Source organism: Eurosta solidaginis, chromosome 3 (genome assembly GCF_040869045.1).
Source record: "Eurosta solidaginis isolate ZX-2024a chromosome 3, ASM4086904v1, whole genome shotgun sequence".
Taxonomy (NCBI): domain Eukaryota; kingdom Metazoa; phylum Arthropoda; class Insecta; order Diptera; family Tephritidae; genus Eurosta; species Eurosta solidaginis.
The window spans coordinates 253570482-253596853 of NC_090321.1; the positions used below are offsets into that span (position 1 = coordinate 253570482).

The window sequence follows — 26372 nt, forward strand, 5'->3', positions numbered from 1 at the left end:
CATCAACTCCCTCGTATGTCAAAATGCATTGAACTTATGCTCATACAGGGAGTTTTTGAAACAGATTTAATTTAATTTTTAATTTTTAATTTATTTGGATTAAAGTCGCCACAGCCACAATGCGGTCGACTACTAAGATATATAATACATAAAATTAATGTTACAATTAAAAATGATTGAATTCAACCATACATATGAAAGAAAGTACAAAATATCAGGACAGACGTGTATTTTTGAATAAAATTCTAAAGTACGGCATTCTTCAAACAATTTCTGTAAGAATGACCAAACCAACATAACTCTTCATAAATTCGCGAAATATTTAGTAGAAAATGAATTATTTCCCCCAAAACATGTTGGCATTTACAAATTTATTATCACTACGAAAGATACTTTTCTACTACAATTTTCGCTGGAGGGGATTGAATTATTCCCAGTTTTCCTTATTTCGTAAAAGCAAACCCTCCAGATTATTCAATTTGGGAGTGTCGAAGCTCTGTCATTATTGGAGAACAAACCTCTAGTAATTGAATCATGATAATAGATTATGTTGTAAATATGTAGATATTCTTCTACTCAATGTAAACAAAAAACTAATACATTTTTTTTTTTTTTCATTTCTCAAAATTTCTTTTCTTTCCAGCCTACGAAGTTGTGCGACGTATGTGTACGTCACAATTGCAAATAAATTTATTTATGGTCGATCATGTGTGCATGATGGAAAGTTCAGGCAATGGACATATGTGCTTTTGTGAGGAAGATATGTGCAATTCTAGTAAAAATTTATTAAAAAATGGTTCATCATGCCATTACATCATGATCTCAGCGCTCTCATTCATTATCTTTATACTTAATCGTTTACATATTTATGAACAAATGCAATTTTTTGTTCAATCAAAATCCATCATACAAACAAAACAATTGAAACGCAAAATACAACAGCTAACACAACAACAAACATATTATACTACAACTGACAAACATTTGTCGTTACAATTAGTACCTACTCAACAACAACAACAACACAAACCACAACAAGAAAAACTAAATCAATTAAATCATCAAAAAGTAAAACAACATTTATACGAACAACAAAATAATTTTAAATTAAATCACAAAGTATCGAAAAATATCACTACACAAAACCGAATATTATCAATGCAACCTACACATGTTGCATGCCCAATTAAAGAAATTACAACAAATTATTTGTATACTTCATCATTTGTCCTTAGATAGAGTGCTTGCTGTTAGCCCCCTTATCTCTTTTTCATAACATACATAAATAAATAAGTACATTCTACAACTTATATAACTTAAAAACAAGAAAGAACTTTAAAACAATATAAAATACCATCATGCGTTGTAAATGCGGCATACGCGTTAAGGAAAACGTGCCACAAAATATAGCACATACATGGACCCACTCATCTTTAGACCCGTCTACACATGGAAGGCATGTGCAAGAAAGACATAAACCTATGTAGACATACATCCATACAAAAAATATATTTAATAATTACTGTTATTATATTAATACATAAATAATCGAATAATGTAGACAGACGGCACATTAATCAGAATTATGTAAAGTCGGCCGCAACCTATGTGGTGATGTGCTCTCGTTCTAGAGGACGTGTCATAGTCTGAAGAAAGCTTAATTCAATTTCTATACTTTTTTAATTAAATGCAAGATCTTGAAATTAAGAAGGGAGTTGCCGAAAATTTTGCGATTATTTATAAGCTTGATTGCGAGCGAACGGCATACTCTCATAGTCAGTTGGTCACAGCGATACTGTCGCTGCGATTTGTGATTTGGCAACTTGTAATATCTGTTTACTTCCGAATCAGCACAGTATAGCGCAGACCCTACTCCTTCCATTACTTTGAAACCATCGGTGTACACGTGCATCGCTTCATCTGCTATTTGACATCCAGCCACCTCAAATGCGGCTCTAAGAGTCCCATCACAGGTACGCACTTAGGTAGTCTGTTCGAACAGTATTTGATGACGCTATACTACTATGGTCGTATGGTCTGCGCTTAAGTTTCATTAAGGCACACTAACTACAGTATTCCGAAATCGTACGCTATGTCAAGCTCCATGTAGAGGAATTAAACTACTTTTCTAACCCATACACTCTGAGCCATCTTAATGTTTCTCTAGTAAAGGCCGCGGTACAATGACATTTTTATAGATGCGTTTAACACAAGCTTATGCATTCCAATAACTTCGCCACAATCAACCAACTAAATATTAAGGAACTTGAGACTTGGCAATTGAAGTTTCTTACACCTTGTCCATTCACATACAAAATTTCGCGAAGCACTGTTTTAAACTCATCTATATGAAAAAGTGCTTATGTGTCGGAGCTATAAGATCCATACGTTTTACGTTTATAGATCATCTCGTACTGTGTAAGCTTATGCATTCCAATAACATCGCCACAATCGACCAAGATGTTGCGTTTGTAAATATGAAGGAACTTCAGACTTGGCAATTGAAGTTTATTACGCCTTGCCCATTCACATACAAAATATCGCTAAGCAGTGTTATAAACATTCTCCCTATACAACAAAAATACTTGCTAAAAAATTTTGTGTCGTATTCGATTGTTATATTACAGTTTTTAATTGCAAAAAATTTTAGAAAATTTACCAATCAGTGGAAAAAACAATTCACTTGCAAAGTGTGCCAACACCCTTAGCCAAAGCAAATGTCAAATTCTTCTTCTTATGATTTGCTTGCAACAAAATTTGGGAGTTGGCTACTTTTCAATATCAGATGGCGCCAGTGTCGCTCATTCTACCGTTTTCCATAAAAATACGTGCAATCTACTCATAATGCATAACATGCCAACCTAATATAAACGCACGCAAGTAATTTTCTGTTAAAAATGTCTCATGCACATACAACTTGTATGAGAGCAACCGAAATTGAATTTGCTGCGTGAAAACCAAACTCGATTTCCAATTTTTATTCTGCGTGACATATAGATTTGAGGTTTGCATACATGTTTTACATTATCGCAACGCATACTTATTTCGGTTCGGGCAAAAAACGCCGGTTGTTTGCGTGCGCTAACAAAACGCAGTGCGGTTTTATTAGGTTGGCATGTAAGCTTGTGTTAAACTCATCTATATGAAAAACAAAACTGCTTATATGTCGGGGCTTTCAAAGCAAACGATACAACAAGCAATTTGGGGGACACTCGTAGCGTACTTATGGTTTGACTTAACTGTGTTGTTGTATCATTTTTGCTATTTCGTTCCATCAGTTGAAAGTTTATAAGAGGCGATTTTCAAACACATAAATTCATATCGAATAAAATTTTATTGTCATTTCGAGAACGTAATAATTATATTTTTTATAAACATTGTTGTCGTGTGGCTCCGTTAGCCTACTTTCTTGAGCACCGATTCTCCATACTGGTTTTTGACAGATTCGCATTCAGATTAACTTAACTACTTGGTTAGTGGTAATTAGTGTTGCCGTCTGTCTAACTAGTTAAGTATCCCTTGGCTCCCTTATCAATCATCTACACACAGACATAAACACTACGAGTAATTTATACTCATTATACTATTCAACTTTTATTACTTATTCTCTTTAAAAAATCCTTACTTATTAAGTCCCCTTCATACTCTACATAGTTAGTTAGTTGTTGATTTATATTTAAATTATCTTTAAATAATTTTTTTTTTAATTCATTTAATATTTAAAATGAGTATTTAAGGAAAAATGAAATTTTGTTCCTCATTTATTTGTAATTGTTGTTATTTATTTTTATTTGGTGTTAATTGAAAAATATTTATTGTTTGTTTTCCTCAAATTTGTTGTTACTTTGAGTTTTATGTTTATAATTTTTTTGTAAAATTGTTATCTATTTTGTAAAGTGAAAAGAAAAAAGACGTAGCTATTAATTGTTAATAATTTTGTAGTCGTAGTATTTAAAATTTAAGTACATAAAATTTAAAATAATAACAACAAAACACTATCCAACTTATAAGAAAGGCTTAAGTGTTTAGTGGAAGCACTTAAACTTAAAATAATATGCAAATTAAAAATAAAATTGAATATTAAATATTATCATTAACGAAAATTCTAAGAATTGCATGCTTACATTTACACAAATAAGATAAGAACACAAAAGAAGAAGTAGAAAAAGTTAAAGCAGTGTCACACTGTGCTTTGTGAGTGAACAAACTTTTCGCGTCATGTAGTTTTATTAATAACACTGTACAACGACGACTAGGCAATAGTGTAACCATGGTATTATTGTGATAGGGGGCGCTGTGCAGATAACTCTTTGCTGAACAAACTAATAGTTTATCAAGTCTGAGTTCTTTTTCATTAGCACTTAAAGTTAAGTCAAATCACTTCATATTTCAATATTGTAATCTTGCTAGGACACGACTAAGGTAAGAACAAGGCTAACACTTATCCAAGGCCGATCTAATATATAGCAGCATAGTCCCGGAGTTCTTCATAAAAAAAGCCGCGTTCACTTCTACGGCAAGCGGTTCTACAACGGCATCCCATAATATTTTAACGAATTTAGTGAAATTCCGCTTATTCCAAACCATTGTTCGAATCGCTAACCTGTTGAATAAATAACTCCAATATTCAATAATGCAAAATGGTCTTTATTAGACTACTTTGAAAGTATTTCACAATAACACTTATACTTCACAACCAATAGCGTGCCTAAATCGAAACTGCTTACTGATTCCTCAGCTTGTGCTGCTTTTATACTCTCGGTTTCCTCGTTCACCCATTTCTCCTAAGGTCTAGTAATTTCGTGAACTTCATGCTTGGTTACCAACCATATACATGTATATTTGTAGTTTGTAGCTACATGTGTGCGTGTGTATATGTGAGTACTACGTCGACTGATGATGACATGCGTTTGTGAGTATCTCTGCGCTACCTTGTATGCATGTGTGTAAATGATGATTAATTTTTTTACGTACATACGAGTGGCTGCTTAAGGGCCCATTACTGATACTTACCATAGACTTGCCTTGACTTGGCAACTTAGCCACGATTATACTCCACTTAGCGCATACATTCTGGCATCATAACCAGCCTTGAAATTTATTTTTAAATAAATGTCAATTTGTATGACAAAATGTCAAAATGAAATGGAAACAAACAAATGGCATCTCAAAATGTAAACGTCACTTAGAACTTACATAGAAAATAAAAATTCAACAGACTTATAAGTCAAGTTAAGTGTTGTCAAGTTTTGAATAGTCAGTAACATGCAATATTCATTTAACAGAACTGTTAGTGACAGTTCTCAAGTCAAGTCAAGTCTATGTTAAGTATGAATAATGGGCCCTAAATGGGCTAAATACACTGTTGTCAGAACTGCTTTGTTTCCCAGTTACTGATGTCTTCCCTAGTGTGCGTCTTTGTGAGTTCACAGAAGAGCTCTGGACATCAGCAGTGGACATTCTCATCGCACCCGTTATGCCAATACATACTAGTCGATGCAGTTTGCTTAATTTTGTTATTGCAGTTCTTTACGTGATTTTCGGAACCAAACTAAGGAAGCATACGTGACTACTGGCTTCACAATAGCGTTAATATCCACTATGCCATTTCGGGAGATAGCCCTCATGTGGGTTTTGTTCAACGAACACCTAGGTACTGCTTCCATTGAAAATCACATTTTGATGCCACCCAAGAATGGTTATGGCATGGATAGTTTTATACTTCGAGTAAAAGTCACTAGTACAGTTTTATTAGGATTGACAGACAACCCTTTGGTATCACACCACCTTTCTATGATGCTCAGGGCTTTTTGCGTGCGATTGGATATGGTTTCCTCATGCATCTCTATGATTTCAGTAACTGAAAGAGGTCATCTATGACTATGGTCCACATTCGCCTAGTGGCCACAATCGAGTTAGGCTTCCACTTATGCAAAATTGAGATTATAGTATATATATATATTAGGGTTGGTAAAATTTATTGTTGAAAAGGCACATCCAGTTTCTGAATCTATGGGTAATACTGAGTATATGAATTTCGAACCTGCCTAATTTTGTTAGAAAATTGTATATCCCAATCCGAATAGCGGTTCTCACAAATAAGATACATGAAAATAAATGTCATATTCGGATTCGGATTGGGATATAAAATGTTCTAACAAAATTGGGGACTTTCGAAATTCATATCAGACCTATGGTCCCATGGACAATATTATTCAGTATGACCAATAGATTCAGAAACTGGATGTGCACCTGAAGTTTTTTTCCCCCTACAATTTGACCCGCCCTAATATATATATAGGTCCATTACAGGAATAAGCCAAACTCACTCTTACTTCGTACCAAAACGGATCTCTTTGATGCACAAGTGAACTTTTTCTACCTTGCTGCCACTCAACCTAGCCTACAAACACTTTGTTATGCTGCTACTGTTTTTGTATTTTTTTTTCAAGAAGAAATAAAGATAGGTAATCCATTGTAAGCAATATCTCGTTGGATACAAAAAATTTAACCCTTGTCCGAACTCAACTGCAAAAACCACAGTACCCAGTCATGCTTGACAATAATTATAATCAGCAAAAAATTATCTAAACGAAGTATTTTTTATAAAAAACTACCATAGCTTCTCTATAAAAATGTTGTTGCTCTGTGTAAACTATAGGGTGTCATGTTAGAAGTGTTGCTTTAAATTACACTTTAAAAATTGCTAAGCGTCTATTGCACGTAAATAAAAATTTTGCTTTTAGTTGGACTAGAGCTTGATGTAAGAAAGAAGTTTTAGTAATTAGGAAACTAAAGTAATTTTTTTAAATTTACTACTTACAAACGTCTTCGTATGAAACCCTTCAAAAACATGAAACTTAAAAAACAATTTCGATTCAGGCTTCAGATTTTCCAAGAGCACATTACGTTTATTGATACTTTAAACTTATGTATGTTGCCAACCTTAGCTTTCATGAACAGCACCCTGTATTCAAATTACATCCTTAAGGAAGTGGGCTCAATGAAAAAGCATCTCAATTTGTTCTCTTGTATAAATCGCAATATGACATATGCCTAGTCCACATACACTCAGAGAAAAAATCGTTCTAAAACGAACGAAACAACTTCAAAATTAAGAACTTTCGTGGACAAAAGTCTGTTAAGTACATTTTCTCGTGACCGATGGGCTTGTTTTAAGAACATTTTGTCCAAGCACACCGTTCATATTTTATGACCACTTTGGTATTGATGTGTGAACCCTCTGTGCTCATTTCAAGCATTACATGGGCTTGATTTAGAATTTTTGTTCTCACGATTCGAGAACGATTTGTGGTGGATTTAACACTTTTCGGTCTCAATTCAAGAACGGTTTGTTCTTGATCATTGATGGGAGTGGGAAAGTACCATTTATTTATTCTTTTTGTTAATAAATAATTTTTTTGTCATTAATAAAAAACTATTACTAAAATTCCAAAATATTAGAAAAAAAACTCATAATATGCCTTTTTGTATATATTTTGTATATATTGAGAAATTCTTCTTATTTGATGATGCAATCTGAATATATATTTAAAACATTTCATAACAAGTTTGAGAATTACCTTTACATATGCGAATGGAACTGAACGAAAAAAAAAGAGTTAAAAAAATATAAGATAAAAAAATTGTTTAAAAAAACTTCAGAGTTTGTGATCGAACTCGCGCCATACGGTCGCAACCACTACAACTGCTTTATAGCTTGTGCGAAATGTTGTATTTTACATTGTCGTACACACGAATTATGCCGTTTCTTTTTTCTTGAACTTAATTTAAGAACATTGTTCTCATTAATAAAACATTTGTTCATATTTTAAGGCCAGCCGTTCTCTTTTCAAGAAAATTGTTGTCAGTTCAATAACAAAGTTGTTGTTTTGAGAACAGGTCGCTCGTTGCAAGAACAAAAAAAAAGAACATGAAAAGCTAGAATTGAGTCCGCTGGTGCTGGATTTTAGAACGCCATTTTTCTCTGAGTGTAATGGCTTAGATTTCTCAAGTATATACCACGATAATATAGAAACCAAATTTCTAGACAAATTTTCTCAATATTCATTAGAATTTCTCAAAGCAATTCACTTTCAAATCTTAGCTTGCTTTACAATATCAAAAGTAGAGATTTATAGCTTTAAATTCGCTTTTTACAACTGCCTTATGAGTACATAATATTAAAAAGACACAGCTATATGAAAATCTGCTAAAAATTAGACGAACATAGTTTTTTCAATTGGTTTCAGTACAGTATATTTGACATTTTTAGTTTATGATTAAGTATTCGTAAATAATTTTCTTTGTTTTTTGGAGCTTTTCGTCTAGTTATTTTACTTAAAACCACGAATTTGTTTCGGAACATGTTTGCGGCTTCATCAGGGTCCATGGTTTTAATTAAAACAACCGGCCGAAAAGCTGCAAAAAAGCAATAAAAATATAATTTTTTCTTTGGCACAACAAAAACACATTCGAAAATAAACACAACAACAATTTAAGCTTATATTTTATATGCAATAATTATAAATACTTTTATTACTTAATTTGTAGACCATGTATGTTAAGAAATACATATAAACAAATTTAAAAAATATAATTTCAACACAATTTTTATACAAACATTGATAATTATGTTTTTCTTTACTTTATTTGATGGATATTAAATATCATTTTTGTGGATGCGCTGTTTTTTCGTATTAAATATAAAGACTTCGTTGTCCGTTTTTTATGATTTCGAATATTCAGTTTTTATTCTTCTAACTATATTTTTAAAATATCGAACACGGAAAACTTTTCAACAACGAATCGAAATTTTTTCGTTAGCAAATCGATATTTTTTCGATAACAAAACGATCAAAACGCACCTTCTTTGTGAGAAACCGAAATCAGCAGTGCCGTTTTTTAATTGAAAATATCGGTAGTGGAAACTGCTATTTGCGATCTATGGTCATTAAAATATTAGCTATGTAAATTAAAATATTGATTTTATTAAAATCTACATCGAAAAAAGTATATTAAAAAAAAAATAAAAAAACATCAGATGATGCTGAAATTTAGCTATTCCCAACAGTTGTACTTGCGACTATTTTTGGGTAATACATTTAGGATATTTGTGGGTCGAAAGACTGCAAACATCTCTGTCGTTTTATTGTCCGATTAAGCTTATAGTTGAGTACAAGAAAAACATTTTATGTAGATATGGAAAATCACATATATTATTTCTAATTGCTGTTTTTATGTACGGGTCCATTTTTCGCTCTTATTTGGAATCCAAATCTATAAATGAAGTTTTGGTTGTAATGGAGATTCGGGCTATTAGCGAGCTTTGGGCAATTTTGGTCGTAGTGCTTTTGTTTAGCTATATTTTATTAAAATAATTTGTTAAAAATAAACGATTGTGAGCACACAAAGAAATCTATTTGTACTATGACACTATTGTGAATATTCCCACTGCATTACCGGCAGGCGCTACTATACGTCAGATGGCAGCGCAAGCTGTGATGCGCACGGGTCCGGGCCCGTTTTACCTCTTTCAAGAACATATTAAGTGATGTGTATTTTAATTAAAGCATTTTACTTAAATAACCCGCTCTAACTGTTTTTGACATAGCCTTCAATAGCACGCAAGAAATGTTTTAAAGAATGTGCAATGCGTGGATCGTACATTTTTCTCGCATGAATACAGATCCAGATACGGAAAAATATCTGCAATACGAGCGATATTGGTGGAAGATGCACCAATGTTATTTATCTTAAAGTATTATACCCCAATAAAGATTTGGACTTGAGTCACATTAGAGCACAAGTTGATAACTAGCATAATTTTCAAAACTCAAGCGTTGTTTCTCAACAGTGGCTCAGCGTGGGAATCATTGCGTTCTTAACTAAAAGGGCCCCCTTGGAGAACATGTTCATTTTCAACTTCACCTCAACTCGATATACAATTTGGTATATCAATGGAGAAATAAGCTGGATATATATTTGAGAACTATACATTTCTCAGAATTTATCTAAGGTTGGAGAATTAATAATTTGAGAATCATGTTCAAGGCCAACACAAGAATTATAAATTTCCAAAAAAATATTGTAAAGTTGGATAATGACTAGGGAACGACTAGGGACGAATATTAATTTGAGAACTTCAAGGTTGGAGAATAATAAGAGAATGATGTTGGACAACAATTTGAGAACTATGTATATACATATATTAGACTTGGTCGATTTATTAACCGATATCGCGCCATCGATTTTTCGATGGGATTTGGGCTCAGGGAAAAAAAGTTCCACTACGCATACCCAAAAAATAATAATTTTCGAGCCTGTGAAATTTAATTTTTTTGACTTTGATTTTTAAGGGTTTTTTCATGACCTACTAAAAAAATTTTCATTTGATTGTAAAATTTTATATTATATAAATTTTTAAATATTTTTTTTTTGTCAAAACTGTTATCGCCAACGTTTTTAGTGGACATTTTTGGGTCGGACAGGGTACACATATGAAAATGTAGGTCATGAAAAAAACCTTAAAAATCAAAGTCGAAAAAAGTAAAAAAAAATTAAATTGCACAGGCTCGAAAATTATTTTTTTGGGTATGCGTAGTGGAACTTTTTTCGGGAGCCCAAATCCTATCGAAAAATCGATGGCGCGATATCGGTTAACTTTCGTCCATACAAATCGACCCACCCTAATATATATCTCTAATACTGTAGAAATATTATTTCTATATACTTATTGCATTAAAATTATTGCAAGCTGTTTTAAGCTATGTATACAAAATTTATTTATCTTGTTGTATCATTGTTTATTTAAAACTTTTTTTTAATATTCAAACATATAAGTCCTTTTCTAAAAGAATTTTCTATAACTTTTGTTTGCATGCTTTGCTTTGAATTAGCACCTGCTTTTATGCACTTTCTCAACACTTCTTTGCACAGAGCTTATTTTTAAGTTAAAAAAACCCGCTTAATCCCAGAACATATCCCTTTAACTAGTTACCAACAAAGCAAACGATGATTGGCAGGAAATGTGAATGCTAATTAAAAAACGCATGTATAGTTACAAAATATTTAAATGTAAATATTAATATAAGACTTAACTCTTTCTATTCCCCTTCAAACTAATATCCAAATAAATAAATATCAGTTACAGTTACAATCAATCAACAGTTACTCCGCGCCTAACCAGTCATGGTCATACAATTGAATTCCCAAGCATATTTTACGCTCTCTATTTGTATATGTAACTTAGAGTAACAGACATACTGAAATGCCTAAAAACACTCCACACGTTTTAGAATACAAAAAATAGATATATACAACAAATCGCATTTCATTGTAGTAACGTAGCAATATGTTCATCCAATTCCCACTTCGCTCCTCTCCTCACCAGCCAAGAAAAAGAGTAAATTTTTACTATAGGCCTGGGAAATACGCGTGCGCGCAATATTTTTGCTAATTTTTCAAATTAAATTTAAAAGTACTTATTATAATATTTTGCTGCTTGAGTTGCATAGAAAATAAACAAGCTAAAAAACGAAAATTAGCTGAGGATGTGCAAAAACAAAAAACATATCACAATTTGCTTAAGAACCGGTAAATCGGCTTTTTATACAAAAAAAACTCGTAAATGCGTTAACTTAAATTTTTAGTGATATATGAAAGAACCATAGATTCCTCACAATGCAAAAAGCACTGAATATTTGACTTCTAATTTTTTTCCAAAACAACAAATGAACACTTTTTGGTGTTGTTGTTTATAATCAAGTATTTACATTAAAATAAATTCCAAACAAAAAAAAAAAACAATTTATATATATATAATTTATTTTACATTTTTTATATTTTAATTCCTCAAAATAATATATGTATATATAATATAATTGGCCTAGCATTAGTAAATCAAATCACCAAACAATGTGAGAAGATGTGGTTTTTATTTTTACAATGATAATATTTGTAAAACTCTCTTTTTATTTATTTTCTTTTTATTTATTTTATAATTTTGTTAATACATTTTTTTTTTAATTATAAATATTTTACGCTATTTCTAAAACATTTCTACTTTTCTGGTATCGCTGATTACATAAATTACCGTTTTCGTTCTTACATTTCTTAATAATTCCTTTGTTAACGTTTCACTTCGAAAACTATTAAAAAATACTTCCTAATAATTCTATAAAAATTTCACATATTTCATTTTAATAAAAAAAAATTATTTGATATATCGTATGAGCAACATTTGAGGTCATGATCCATCATCATGTGATCACCACACACATACACATTTTCAACGTGCTCATTATTCTTCTCTTTCCATTAGGCGCTGCGATGGGTACTATCTGGTTTGCCGTTGCCCGCATCTTTTGATGTGGAATTTGATGTAGCTGTGGTCACAGTCCGAAACATCCACATTGACTCTTCATTCAAAGACTTTTGGCTGCAGATTTTCCGATACCAATGAAACAATAGGGATAGCGTATCCAAAGCCTAGTCGTCGACATGTCGGGGTCGACAACTTCAGTCTGGCAGTAAAATTGCCAGCGTTTACTGAATATCGGCTTGGTCCCGCCTTACGTCTTCAAACCCTACTCTAACTTATCATTGTACCCTTGAATAGGTTTATAAGAAGAAAAGTTGCAGCTAACCATTGTGGTGTGCGCCATAGTTACTCTTATCCATTTCCGCCGTTTGGCTTCCTCCGTAGGTACGAATGCCTACGACCCAGATCGCTGCAGCGCTTGTCTCGTCTGGTCTTAAAAAGCTGACAATCTCATAGTTGGTCAAGGGAATCACCAGCTCACCTGCTTCGACTTAGGTTGAGTTGAATATAGCAGATCATTAAGACATAAATTTGTCTTTTGCAGCAGTAAGTGGTCCTCTGAAAGTGCTGCATGCCTCAGATCAGGGAAGATGATCAACCTTTTATGTCTGGCCATACTGTCACTGTTTGAACCTACATGGTAGCTAAACGATGCGGATCTTATCCTTCGCTTATAAGTGGAAACCCACAACTTCCTGTACAGAACAAATTTACTCGCCAATCACTTTCTGGGCAGCCTTCTAAGATTCTTTGGCGGTTCATCCCCAACATTCCTGTCCATAATTTCGGCTCCTATTGCGGCGCTTCCTATTGCTTTCTATGAAGATCAATTAATCGCCGTGCCATTCTATAAGTACACACGCCAACCACAACTTTGTTTTTGTTGTGCGTGGTACAACCGCAAAGGGTTTGCTTGCCTGGAATAAGACTTTTGTACTAACGGTATAGACACTCCCCGAAGGTGTTGGGGAGTGTTATCGGTGTTCATAATTTTTTGCCGGATATAGATTCGGTACATTCTGGTAACAACCACCTTTAAGGTACCCGGCCATCTCGGCAACGATTTACTAATACTACTTTGAACCTTTAAGTTCACAACACCTTATAACAGGCCGTGTACAGATCCAAAATCAGGTCTGTCGCAAGTGTTACCAAAACTGAGATTCAACGCCAACCTAATGGTAGCTACGAACTTACTTGGGGAACTGCCAAGATTTTACCGTTATGAAGGCAATTGCGATATTAATCCACCAGCCATTTTGACAAGGTGTGGATGGCGAGGAGTTGGTAAGGCGCATGCAGCAGCTTCTTAGCAAAATATGGGCGGACGAGTGCATGCCCGACGGTTGGAATGTAAGTGTTCTTTGCCCAGTCCACAAGAAGGGGATACTGCAAAATGTAATAACTATCGTGGAATCAGCCTTCTTAATATCGCATATAAGGTCCTTTCAAGTGTATTGTGCGAAAGATTGAAGCCCACCGTGAACCGGCTGATTGGACCTTATCAGTGCGGCTTCAGACCTGGTAAATCTACCATCGACCAGATTTTCACAATGCGCCAAATCTTGGAAAAAATCCGTTCAAAGAGAATCGACACACATCACCTCTTCGTCGACTTTAAAGCCGCCTTCGACAGCACGAAAAGGAGCCCCTATATGCCGCTATGTCTGAATTTGGTTTCCCCGCAAAACTTATACGGATGTTCAAAATGACATTGAGCAACAATATCAGCTCAGTCAGAATTGGGAAGGACTTCTCCGAGCCGTTCGAAACTAAACGAGGTTTCAGACAGGGTGACCCCCTATCGTGCGATTTCTTTAATTTGATGTTGGAGAAAATTATACTAGCTGCAGAACTTAACCGCACTGGAACAATATTCTATAAAAGCGTAAAATTACTGGCATATGCTGATGACATTGATATCATCGGCCTAAACACCCGCGCTGTTAGTTCTGCTTACTCCAAACTGGAAAAAGAAGCGGTAAAGATGGGTTTGATGGTGAATGAGGACAAAACGAAGTACCTGCTGTCATCCAGCAAATAGTCAGCGCATACGCGCCTTGGCAACCACGCTACTGTTGGCAGCCATAATTTCGAAATAGTAAAAGACTTCGTTTATTTGGGAACCAGCATCAACACTAGCAACAACATCAGCACTGAAATCCAGCGAAGAATCAATCTTGCCAATAAATGCTACTTTGGACTAGGTAGGCAATTGAAAAGTAAAGTTCTCTCTCGGCGAACGAAAATCATACCCTACAAGTCATTTATCGTACCCGTCCTGCTATATGGGGCAGAAGCATGGACCATGACAACAGCAGATGAAGCGGTTTTGGGAGTGTTCGAGAGAAAAGTTCTTCGAAAGATTTATGGACCTCTACGCGTTGGCGATGGCGAGTACCGAAGAAAATTTAATGATGAGCTGTACGAGCTATACGCAGACATCAACATGGTCCAGCGAATTAAAACGCAGCGGCTGCGCTGGCTAGGCCATTTATGCGAATGAAAGATGATGCTCCGGCCAAGAAGGTGTTTCTATCGGAACCCGCCTATGGAAGCAGAGGTAGAGGGCGGCCCCCACTCCGTCGGAAGGACCAGGTGGAAAACGATTTAAACTCCCTTGGTGTGACCAATTGGCACCGGTTGGCGGAGCGAAGGAGCGACTGGCGCGCCTTGTTGGACGACCATAACCGTTTAGACGGTTAAGCGCCAATTAAATAAGTAAGTAAGTAAGTAAGTGGATGGCATCACCCACTAGATGGCAGAATACCATCAACTTCAGCCCATAGCAATAATATCTTGGTGGATGACCAGGTATCATCTCACTGAACTTAGTGCTTACGATGCTTATTAAAGTTTTAGGTCGGCATTCCCCACACCTTCCATCAATATTCATGGATTGTACACAGCCGTTTTGCCCTATGCCATCGTCTCAAGATATTCATAGTCGGGGACTGTTTATTGGTTATCCACAGCTAAAGTTACACCGATTGAGGCTAAGAGATGGATTTAAAAAAATTAAATATATACATAAAACCTGCTTCTATTTTTGTTGAAAACTGTATGACTCAATTAAAAACTGATTGCAAAGTTAGCTTTTCGGTTAAGACAAGAATTTTTTAACTTTTAAATTTAATCAAATATCACATCTTTATCATCATATTTTCTCTCACTCTCTCTTCGCAATGCTAATGCTAATCTTCGCTAGCTATCGCTTTCACTTCAATCATTTATGTCTTTCTCTCTCTATTAACGCTTCGTTTCTCTCACTCATGCAGATATTCTGTAAATATTTTTATATTAACAAAAAAACGTGTATTCAAAATTTCTAACCAAATTCATCTAGAGCAGCAAAAGAGAACGAAAAAAAAAATATTTTATTCACAATCAGGGCCATTTTCTGGTGTAAGCTCAAAAATTTAGCCGCTTGATAACACAGAAATTTTGTTCACAAAAAAAAATGGGTTCATCGAGCAGATAAATTTTAAAGGTTACATGACAAAATAGCTCATTATAACTCAATGAAATCTTGATTTTTATTGGCCCTAAAAAATTTTGGCTTAATATTGCTTTACTATAAAAACAAAAATTAAAAAAAAAAACAAAAACCAATTTTACGAAAAAGAAAAAAAAAATGTGTTGGAAGTGTTTCTTCTCTCCCTTGCCCCTAAAAAAACACCCGCGACCACCAAACGACGCTTGCGAGCGAGAGAAAAAATACTTTCGCTCACATTTGTTTTCAATTCGAACTCTAATATTGGTTAAAACGCAATTGAAAAAAATTCAATTTTGAGCTTTTGAGAGAAACAAACTAATTGTTTTATATACCAATTAAGTCAACACGCAAAAATCACTGAAAGCGAAGAAAAAGAAGAAAAGTGCTTTTTCACATACGATGCCAATGGTCCGACTTAAATTTTTTCATCATGTACCACCATCGCAACCATGTGTGCAAAAACAAAAAAACAAGCCAACAACAATATAAACAGCAACAGCGTATTTGTTATGTATTATATATGTATGTATAATTATGAATATACTTTGCTATATATTATATATGTATGTACATATAATATAAATGTAATTAATAAAAATTAAAAAAAAAACTAGCCAAAAATATTTTACGTATGCCACAAAGAGGAAAAAGCTTCAAATGCGCTTAAAAGCTTAAAAAAGCTCTAAAACAGTTGAAAGCTTCTAAGCCAAGGCTATACAAACAATTTCACACATATACAAAAACAGACATACAATATAAACAATATACCTGCAGCACTAATATATTTGTTAAATAACCAACACGCTTACATTCATCACAAATACAAACAACAAATACATGCCTACACACATACACATTTATACCAATACTAGATAACACATACAAAGAATTATGTACACATTTTAAATATTTTTGGCAAAAAATTTAGTATCGACAATAAAAAAATTTTTTGTGTGAACTTCTATAAAAGCTCGTAAGGGTTAATGATCAGCAGCAACAACAGCAAAAAACCATTAAAAAGTACCAGTTGAAATACAAAATACACCTAGCATGGCAGTACAACAATAAAGGTACACACAACAGCAAGAACAACAGCAATAACAACAAGATAAAACATTATTTAAACTTTCGACAAAACACAACATACGAAAGCTTCAAGCAGCGCAGCTTTCACTTTAATTTTAAAGCACACGAAGCGAAGTCGTATGACAAATTAAAATATTCATTTATTTGATTTCGAAAAAAAAAAAAAAAATAAAACGAAAAGTTCAGTAGCTGAATTTATTTGTTTAAAATATGTATATTTTTGAATAAATTTATTTATTTAACATTGGTCGAATTTTCGATTACTTTAAATGTAAAATATTAAAATCCAAATATTTGTTGTGGAAACTTAATTGTCAGTGTAATTTCATTTCCAATTTCCCTGTAAATTTGTTAAAAGCGGTGACCATTGTTTTTGTTTTATCGGTCTATTGATAAAGTATCCAAGGTTCGAAACGAGCTCAAGGCCAGAACAATAATTTTTTGTAAGGATTATTGTTTTTTTAATTTTTCTATAATTGAAAATTTTTGTTTTGTTTTTGGAAAAGTAAGTAGAAAATTTTTCAGACAACCTGCCATAGCTGCGCAACCGGTGACCGTAACTATTGCTACTTTTTATGGAAAAGGATAATAACTTAATTTGATTTTTTTTACAAACGAAAATTTTATATTCGACTTAAGTACTCAGAATTGAAATACAACTCGAGAACTATTTCTTTAGTCATATATTTCAGCTAAAATGTTAAATTTACAAGAAGTTAAAAATTGTATTTTTAGAAAAAAAGATAAATTTGTTTCATATTTCAGTGAAAAAAAATTTACAATTTCCTTTTTGCCGGCTCAAGGTCAATAAAACAAATTCAGATTTAAGAAAAAAAAAATTTTTTTAATTTTAATTTAAACGAAACAAAGCCGTATGAAAATCTCGGTAATTTTTTTTATTTCATAAATTTAAAAAATTTGAATGTTTAAAATAATTTTTTTTGGCATTGAATTTTAATGAAATTTTCTCATATATGTACATTGTAAAAATTTTGATTACTTCAATTGTAAAATATTATGCACATAGCTATAATCCAAAATAGTTGTTGTGAAAAATTAATTGTAAGTGTTATATAATATAATTTTTTTTTTCAATTCCACATGTAATTGTTACTATTCCAGCTTTTATGGGGAAAAAAAATAAAAACTGGAAAGCTTGATTTTTGTTTTTATATTTTTTAATCAAAAATGTATATTTTCAGTAAAAATTTTAACAAGAATTCAAAATTTATTTGTTTAGAAAGATACAAAATTTTAATTTTAAATTTGTATTTTAAATAAAAAAAACTGAGATATTTTAAGTAAAAAAAAAATTGTAAATTTTAACTTTTATTTTTGACCAAATAATAAATTGAAAATTTTAAGTTTGTTTTTAAACAAAAAAAATTATATAAGACTATCTTGTTTCAAGTAAAAGTTTTAATAAGATTTCGAAATTTATTTTTGTAGGCAGATGTAGAAGTTATCATTTTTAATTCACAAGAAGTTTTGGTTTAGATAAAAAAAGATGGTTTTTTCAGTAAAAATAATGTTAGCTTTTATTTTTGACCAGAAAAAAGAAAATTTTCAGTTAAAAATATATGAGATCATGAGCTCGAATCGGGCTCAAGGCCTTAACAATAATTTTTTTGTATTATTATTATTGTTATGATAAAGTTTTTGCTTAGCTGAATTTTTTTTTTAATTAGAATAGAAGAAAGAAAAAAATTTGTTTTTCTATTCTAATTTAAAAATTGTTTCAATTAAGAAATACTATGTCCTAATTTAAAAAAAATATTATTTTTTGATTTTGGCGACCTTTTTGTTAACTAATCACTTTTTTTCTAGCTGGCTTGAGGTCTGAATTGAAATAAAAATACAAGGGGTTTTTTTTTGTTTTTTTATATACTACCAATATATTTCGATTACACGCGGTAATCGTGTTCAGGGTGAACACTACAAAATATAAAAACAACAAAATAAATAAATAAATAACAAATTTTCTAACATACAAATTTAATAAAAATTTTATAACATACATTTTTTACACGTGTGTATCACTTGACGTGGAGTTTATCACTGATCATTTGTTTGTCAACAAATATCTATAGAAGCTAGCAGAGTTATCTACGTCCGTTTTGTAGTTCATTCGTTTACTGGTTGGTGTGTTAATAATGTGAAGCATTTTCAGAGTAAATCGTTTTCTGTAATGTTGTTCTTGTTGAAGAATAGTAGCTTTGTCAAAGTTTGGTGAGTGGGAGTTTTCAGTACAGTGGGTCATAAGTGCAGTTTTTTGGTTTGCAGTATGTTGGCAATATTTGTAATCCGATTTGTGTTGCGCTAGTCTAGTTTTAAGTTTTACTTTTGTTGTTCCAACATATACGCTGTGGCATGGTTGGTTGTTTTTTCCATTGCAAGGAATTTCGTAAACTATATTGCTTTTTTCTGTATGTGGAATTTTTGATTTTTTTTGATTATATATGTTTTTTAATGTATTTATCGGCTTATGGGCTATTTTTACTTCATCTTTGTTGTAGCAGTCTGATTTGGCCAATCGTTCCGACAATTTTGGCACATAAGCTACTGACTTAAATATTTTCTGCGGTTTTTCTTTTTCTTTTTCTTGATTCTTTTCTTCTTGATATTTATTTAAAAGTGTTTTAATTATGTTTTCAGGAAAATCATTTCTTCTTAACAATAGTTTTATTTCATTTTTAATTTCCTCGTGGTAAGTGTCGTCCGTAATTTCTAATATTCTTCTTATACAGCCCATTGCTGTATTCATTATCATCGTCTTTGGATGCTTTGAGTAAAAGTTGATGATTCGTCCTGTTGATGTTGATTTCTTATACCACTTTAACTTCAATCTTGACTCAGTTGTTATTAGAAGCAAAAACGAATTGAAGTTAAAGTGGTATAAGAAATCAACATCAACAGGACGAATCATCAACTTTTACTCAAAGCATCCAAAGACGATGATAATGAATACAGCAATGGGCTGTATAAGAAGAATATTAGAAATTACGGACGACACTTACCACGAGGAAATTAAAAATGAAATAAAACTATTGTTAAGTAGAAATGATTTTCCTGAAAACATAATTAAAACACTTTTAAATAAATATCAAGAAGAAAAGAATCAAGAAAAAGAAAAACCGCAGAAAATATTTAAGTCAGTAGCTTATGTGCCAAAATTGTCGGAACGATTGGCCAAATCAGACTGCTACAACAAAGATGAAGTAAAAATAGCCCATAAGCCGATAAATACATTAAAAAACATATATAATCAAACAAAACCAAAAATTCCACATACAGAAAAAAGCAATATAGTTTACGAAATTCCTTGCAATGGAAAAAACAACCAACCATGCCACAGCGTATATGTTGGAACAACAAAAGGCAAACTTAAAACTAGACTAGCGCAACACAAATCGGATTACAAATATTGCCAACATACTGCAAACCAAAAAACTGCACTTATGACCCACTGTACTGAAAACTCCCACTCACCAAACTTTGACAAAGCTACTATTCTTCAACAAGAACAACATTACAGAAAACGATTTACTCTGGAAATGCTTCACATTATTAACACACCAACCAGTAAACGAATGAACTACAAAACGGACGTAGATAACTCTGCTAGCTTCTATAGATATTTGTTGACAAACAAATGATCAGTGATATACTCCACGTCAAGTGATACACACGTGTAAAAAATGTATGTTATAAAATTTTTTTTTGAAATTTGTATGTTAGAAAATTTGTTATTTATTTTGTTGTTTTTATGTTTTGTAGTGTTCACCCTGAAGACGATTACCGTGTGTAATTGAAATATATTGGTAATATAAAAAAAAAAAAAAAAACCCTTGTGTTTTTATTTCAATTCAGACCTCAAGCCAGCTAGAAAAAGTGATTAAAAAAATTATTGTTATGGCCTTGAAGTCGATTAGAACCAATGATTTTACAAATCAACAACAAAATTCTAAAAAAATATATATGTAAACAAAAGCAATTTTTTTAATATTTTCTTAGTTTTTAATCAAAGATTTTTACCATACAACTTTTGAATTTAAATTTTAAAAAATGTTTCGGTACCTGCTTAATTTAAAATTTGTACAAACAAAAAAGTTACGCTTTTCAATATCTTTAATGTATTAATAAACCAAAAATAAAATATAATAATGTTTAAATGTATAAAAAATATAAGTTTTTTAATTTTCAAATTTCATAATTGTTAAAATAAATGTGTAGAGAAAGAAATTGGTTTAGCAATTTGTTAATATGCATATACATATGTATTTGAAATTAGAATTTTTATAAAATTTCTTTGAAACTTTCAAAAAAAAAAATTAATAGATAAAATATTTTTAAATTAAAAGTGAAGCTAGATATATGCTTTTGTACATTAAATGTGAATATAATTAAATATAAAAAAATTAATTTTAACTGGTTGAAAATGTTTTAGTTTTATTATTTTCTAATTTGCTATTTTAAAAAAAATAAAATTGTACAAAAAATATTTATATATTTATATTATATTTTAAGTTTCACTTTTTTTTTGTAATTAAAAATTCCGTTTTTTGTAGAATATGTATATTTTTAAAAACTAATTTTTTATTTGTTAATATTGTTTATGCTCACGAAATAAAAGATACAGCTATACAATTATTATTTTTTAATTTCTTAATTTTTAATTAAAAAAAATACTGAAATTCAAACACAAAATTCAGTTTTGAGGTTATAATTTAAATTTAAGAAGTATATTTTCTTTGTTTTGTTAAGTTGATATTTTCTCATTTAATAAATATTTTGATTATGGCATTGGAACATGTTAAAAATAATGTTAATTTTATTTTAAAGCATATCAAAGCTTTGCAAAGTTTGTACATGTACAATTATTATAGAGCTTTATTGAAACTTTTCGGATTCTCCGTAATTTTGTTAAGGAAAGCTTCTTTTATTTTTACTTCTCAAATGTCCTTCTGCACTTTAATAGTTCTCCCGTACTTTTAGCGGAAGAGCTTTTCATATTAAGTTCAGTTTTAAAGCTCGGTTCATACGTTGGCACCAAAACAACTTCAAAATATGAGAATTCTGAAAGCTCATAGTTCCATAAATAAATAAATAAATAAGCTTGGAATTTCGAAACATTTTCAGTGTCTCCCTAATTTTGCTAATAACATATTTATTCTTATCCGAAACATGCCACTAGCTTCTTCGTAAAAGTGTAGGTTTTTAACGAGCTTTAAGTTCGCATACGCGTGGAGCTTTTTTATTTACCATTAAATTGTTGGCAAACCCAACGTTTATCGCACTTTTAAGCTTAAAAATGTGTACATTTATGATTTTAAGCTTTTGAACTTTTTCCATATTTTATATTAAAATTTTAACTTCGTGATAAAAATTGAAACCTTTGTAAGTAAAATTATTATGTTAAATTGAATTTGCAACATATTATAAAGTGCTAGTCTCTTTGAAAGGTCGCAGCTATTTTAGAAGTGTTTTTAAATGTGTCTCTTTCGTTTTTTCTTGCATTTTAAGTATCCGTACCAAAAACTCGCTATGACCTTAGTTAAGTCCCCAAATTTCTATAAGCTCAGAGATTATTTTATTTATAAAGCCCTAACCAAGCAGTGGCGGGCAATCAGTTTTATGTTTTGACCCTTTCTTGCTTTTTGAAGCTAGGCTTCCCATCGTTTGCACGAATCGAAAGCTTAACATATTTTTTTAATATTAATTTAAAGAGCTTAGGAAGGTTCTAACAAAGAAAATTTATTTGAAAAAATGGTTGATTTATATTTAGCCAAGTAAGTAAAAAAAAGCAATTAAAATAACATAAGCTGAAGTACATTTGCGACGTATAAGACAAACAAGTTTTAATACATAACAAAGATAAATGAAACATTTTATAAAAACTAATTCTTAACGATTTTAATAAAAAAAAAACTAAAATTATTAACTGCACATTGTTAAAGGACATTCAACAAAGTACCATGAAAATAAATAATACATACATACCTTAAATACTAAGCCTTATTGCAACATAATAATGAATAAATAATATATTTCTTAAACACATCACTAAGTAAAAGAAATCAAAGAAAACTATATTAATAACTAACTTAAAAGAACATGGAAATAAAATTACAATACTAAAATGAAAACATAGGAATATGTAACAGCACTTGAAAATTTGAAAAAAACTATAAATAGCCTCACATAAAACACATATACATATGTTAGTTCTATAGATGGTTAAATACTTATTCTATAGCTGTTATATGTCCAAAACCAAAGACAATGTTTGTAGCAACAATTGTAATAAAAAGAGAAAAATTGTAATGAATTATGGAAGCGAGCTTGTTTTATTGACAACTCTGGTACCTAGAATGATGTTAAGGTCATAATAAATGAATAACAAAAGTAAGTATTTCGACCTACCTGAATTATCACTTTAATTTTTGATTTTGGTTTTACCTTTTGACAACTACATATATAGAATGTGCGCCTTTTATTGAATAAATAATTGCTCTATTTATATGAAATTTACATTTGTATTTGCTTTTTTTATTTCTGCTGCTTTAACAATATATTTAACACACTCACTTCAACTTAATTAAATGTAAATACTTTATATAAATTACTAGCTCATATTTAACATAGACATATCCGCACTGGAATCTGCGATATGATAAGAGGAGTCAAGCGGCAAATCTATGTCATCATCACAGAGCATTTTGCGCATGCGCTCTTTGTAGCTGGAAAAATAAATGAAAAGAAAAAACGAATTGAAAGGTGATAATTAATTGTGGTATTTCACTGACATTAAGTAATCTCATTGCGATCCAGAGACATCTTTCAGAAATCTAGTACTACCATGGCGTTTGGAGAGTTTTCTGGACGCGACTGAGCAATAATCTCTGCGCTACTTTTGATAGGATCTACACTAAGCTAAATTTTGATATTATGGTAATAGCATCTTGTTGTTGTTGTTGTAGCAGTGCTTCGCTCCATCCAATAGGTGCGACCGATCACAAATTGTCATCAATATCCTCTAACGAGAGTCCAATGAAACTTGCTGTTTCAACAGGGGTGGACCACAATGAGAGGGGTGTTAGAGGCGTTGGTTCCACATTACAATTAAAGAGATGGTTGGTGTCATGTGGGCATACATTTTGTAGGTCGGGATTGATTCTGGATAGGTAAGAGTTTAACCTGTTACAGTATCCAGATCGAAGTTGAGCTAGAGTGACTCTCGTTTCCCTGGAGAGTGTACGTTCCTCTTCCGCAAGTTTTGGGTACTGTTCTTTGAGTACTGGATTCACCGGACAATTCCTGGCATAAAGGTCCGACGCCTGTTTGGGAAGTTCACTGAGGACCTGCTTGTGTTTTTTTTTGCTTCATACGGCTGAGTTCTCAGGTGCCGTCATAATGCTTACGGAGATGGCTCCTTAAGTGCCTGGGCAGTGATGGCTCATCAATCAGATGTCTGTTGGGATGCCCAGGTTTCTGGGTATTCAATCAAAAACTCTTTTTGATGCATGAAATAGGTATGGAAGGCAAGACTGCGCTGCCTTAAAGACAATCATTATCGATAGCACAACATAAAACCAGCCTTTTCATACATACTCCGCGCTTAACGAACCAATGTCTCTCATGCAGTGAGTTTGAAAATCATTGTTTTTAAATTAGATGTGTAGCTATGAAGCTACTTATTTCGTCTGCCACTTTGTTTGTCTAATTAACGAACAATTTCTGTCAATTAAAGCGCAGAGCTACTAAACCGGAGATAGTGGTAATAGCCACAAGGCTAAAACAATCGATATATCAGCAATTTAAAGTAGTTCCGACCTAAGCTAACTTCTTTACGTAATTTATGTTCTATCACACTATACTTACACTTGACTATCGGGATTATTTTCCTGATTACGACATTTTTCCAATTTTTTTTCTATCAATTTGACTTTGTCCTTAGCAGGCAATTCGTATGTCTTCACCATGTAGCGTATTTCTATATTGAGCAAATATGTTCATTAAAATTCTTTAGCGAGAATGGTAAGCTAACACGTGTTACACTTACTACGCACAGCTTCAATTAAAAGAGGCAATTTATCACGTGCTGCTACAAATAAATTCTCTGTTACATAGCTATCCAAATTTTCTTGTTCTTTGCTAGCCGCATGCAATACAGCCGCCAAAGCAATCTGCCATTAGAAAACATAGTTATAATTTAATTATTGCTCTACTTGATTTAAATGCTTTGTAGGTAATTAAATACCTGAGAGGGAGCATACAGCAGGCAGGCATCAGTGAAAAAGGTCTTTTCTATAAATTCTTCGATATGTGGTCGTAATCGTTCAGGATTCGGCATATTACTGCGGGTCTGCAATAGAATACAATAGAAAATTATAATTCCTCAACTACTTATAAATACCACTCACGCTTACCTTAATATCGATGAGAAATCCTTCTACTGGTCTATAAGGATTATGTACTGTTAAATAATAGTTAAGGTGTTGCATCATAAGCAATTCATTTGAGAGAATTATATCCATTGCCTTGTTACGATCACCCTTTATATTACCTACAAATTGGCCAATGGAAACATTAAACTCTTCCACTTTGCAAGCCAAATAAACACACGTGGCGCTGTAAACATACAATAACAAAAACAATTTAAATGTCAATTTTTATACTGCTCAATGTGCTCTACACACAGTATCTCCTTTGGGTGGAAATCCATTGGTGTATTGTTCAGATAAAAACGTTTGAAATAGTGAAATGCAGTTCCAACAACACATTTTGGCATTGGTGGCTCAAAACGTCGACAAAAGTCATTTAAATAGAGTTCGTATTGTTTCAATAAAATACGTTCTTCTGACGGCAGCAGGAAGTGTGCGTCACGTTTTTCTTCCTGCAATAAAAAGTGAGCTGGTTTATGAAGGCTTTTCCTGTTTGGCATTGAATTTGTATACTTACATCCATCTCGCCGACATGGATATTGATGTAATTTGTATTACGCTGTAGACGCAATTCATTTAGTTGCTGTTCGCTTGTAAAAGTCCAGAACCGTTTCTGGGAGCTCAAAGCAAACATTTCGTCCAACGGCAAAAACTAATAAAAAGTTATTTATGTTGCTTCCTCTTCCGTTCGAAAATTTGTTTCACAATAGTGCACCAAACTACAGAGAGATCAAAATTCTAAAGAAACCGTAATACAGCATTGTGAATGAAACGAAGTGTGATATCTTATCTGTCAACTGACTAATGCGGCAGTTACCCACCGACGTGTGCCGCACGTAAGGACGTTTGTCGTACGAAGCACGTTTCACCGAACTCTCAAGCCCGTAGGAATCAATGTGTGCGTCTGTGTACATGTACATAACATATTTGTGTGTGTATTGTTTACAGATAAGCACTGTTGCCATTGACCATTTTGCATGTATGCTTATGGAAAATCAACTTTTTCCAATTTAATTTTTGATAT

At 32.3% G+C, this 26372-nt stretch overlaps 2 protein-coding genes across 12 annotated transcripts in view; one reads left to right on the top strand and one right to left on the bottom strand.

Annotated features, from left to right (window-relative positions):
- qvr (protein quiver) overlaps positions 1-23599 on the top strand; it is a 75977-nt gene extending 52378 nt beyond the window's left edge. For all 10 annotated transcript variants that reach the window (XM_067775948.1, XM_067775957.1, XM_067775954.1 and 7 more), the window contains one exon: positions 644-23599. In XM_067775948.1, the coding sequence (XP_067632049.1) occupies positions 644-1239 (596 nt within the window). In that variant the 3' untranslated portion in view covers positions 1240-23599. The remainder of the gene's footprint in view (positions 1-643) is intronic.
- CycH (cyclin H) lies at positions 22312-26047 on the bottom strand. Of its 2 annotated transcripts, XR_010951312.1 has the most exons (8): positions 25866-26047; positions 25604-25800; positions 25334-25535; positions 25165-25269; positions 24967-25090; positions 24786-24897; positions 23328-23644; positions 22312-23270 (listed from the first exon to the last, which is right to left on the bottom strand). XR_010951312.1 is itself a non-coding variant. In XM_067775946.1 (7 exons), exons 1-7 carry the CDS (start codon positions 25980-25982, stop codon positions 23530-23532), a joined length of 972 nt encoding a protein of 323 aa, XP_067632047.1. In that variant the 5' UTR covers positions 25983-26047; the 3' UTR covers positions 22312-23529. The 2 variants fall into 2 exon arrangements, 1 of the variants encoding a protein (XP_067632047.1); XM_067775946.1 differs by having other exon boundaries at positions 22312-23644.
- Between the last annotated feature and the right edge of the window lie 325 nt (positions 26048-26372).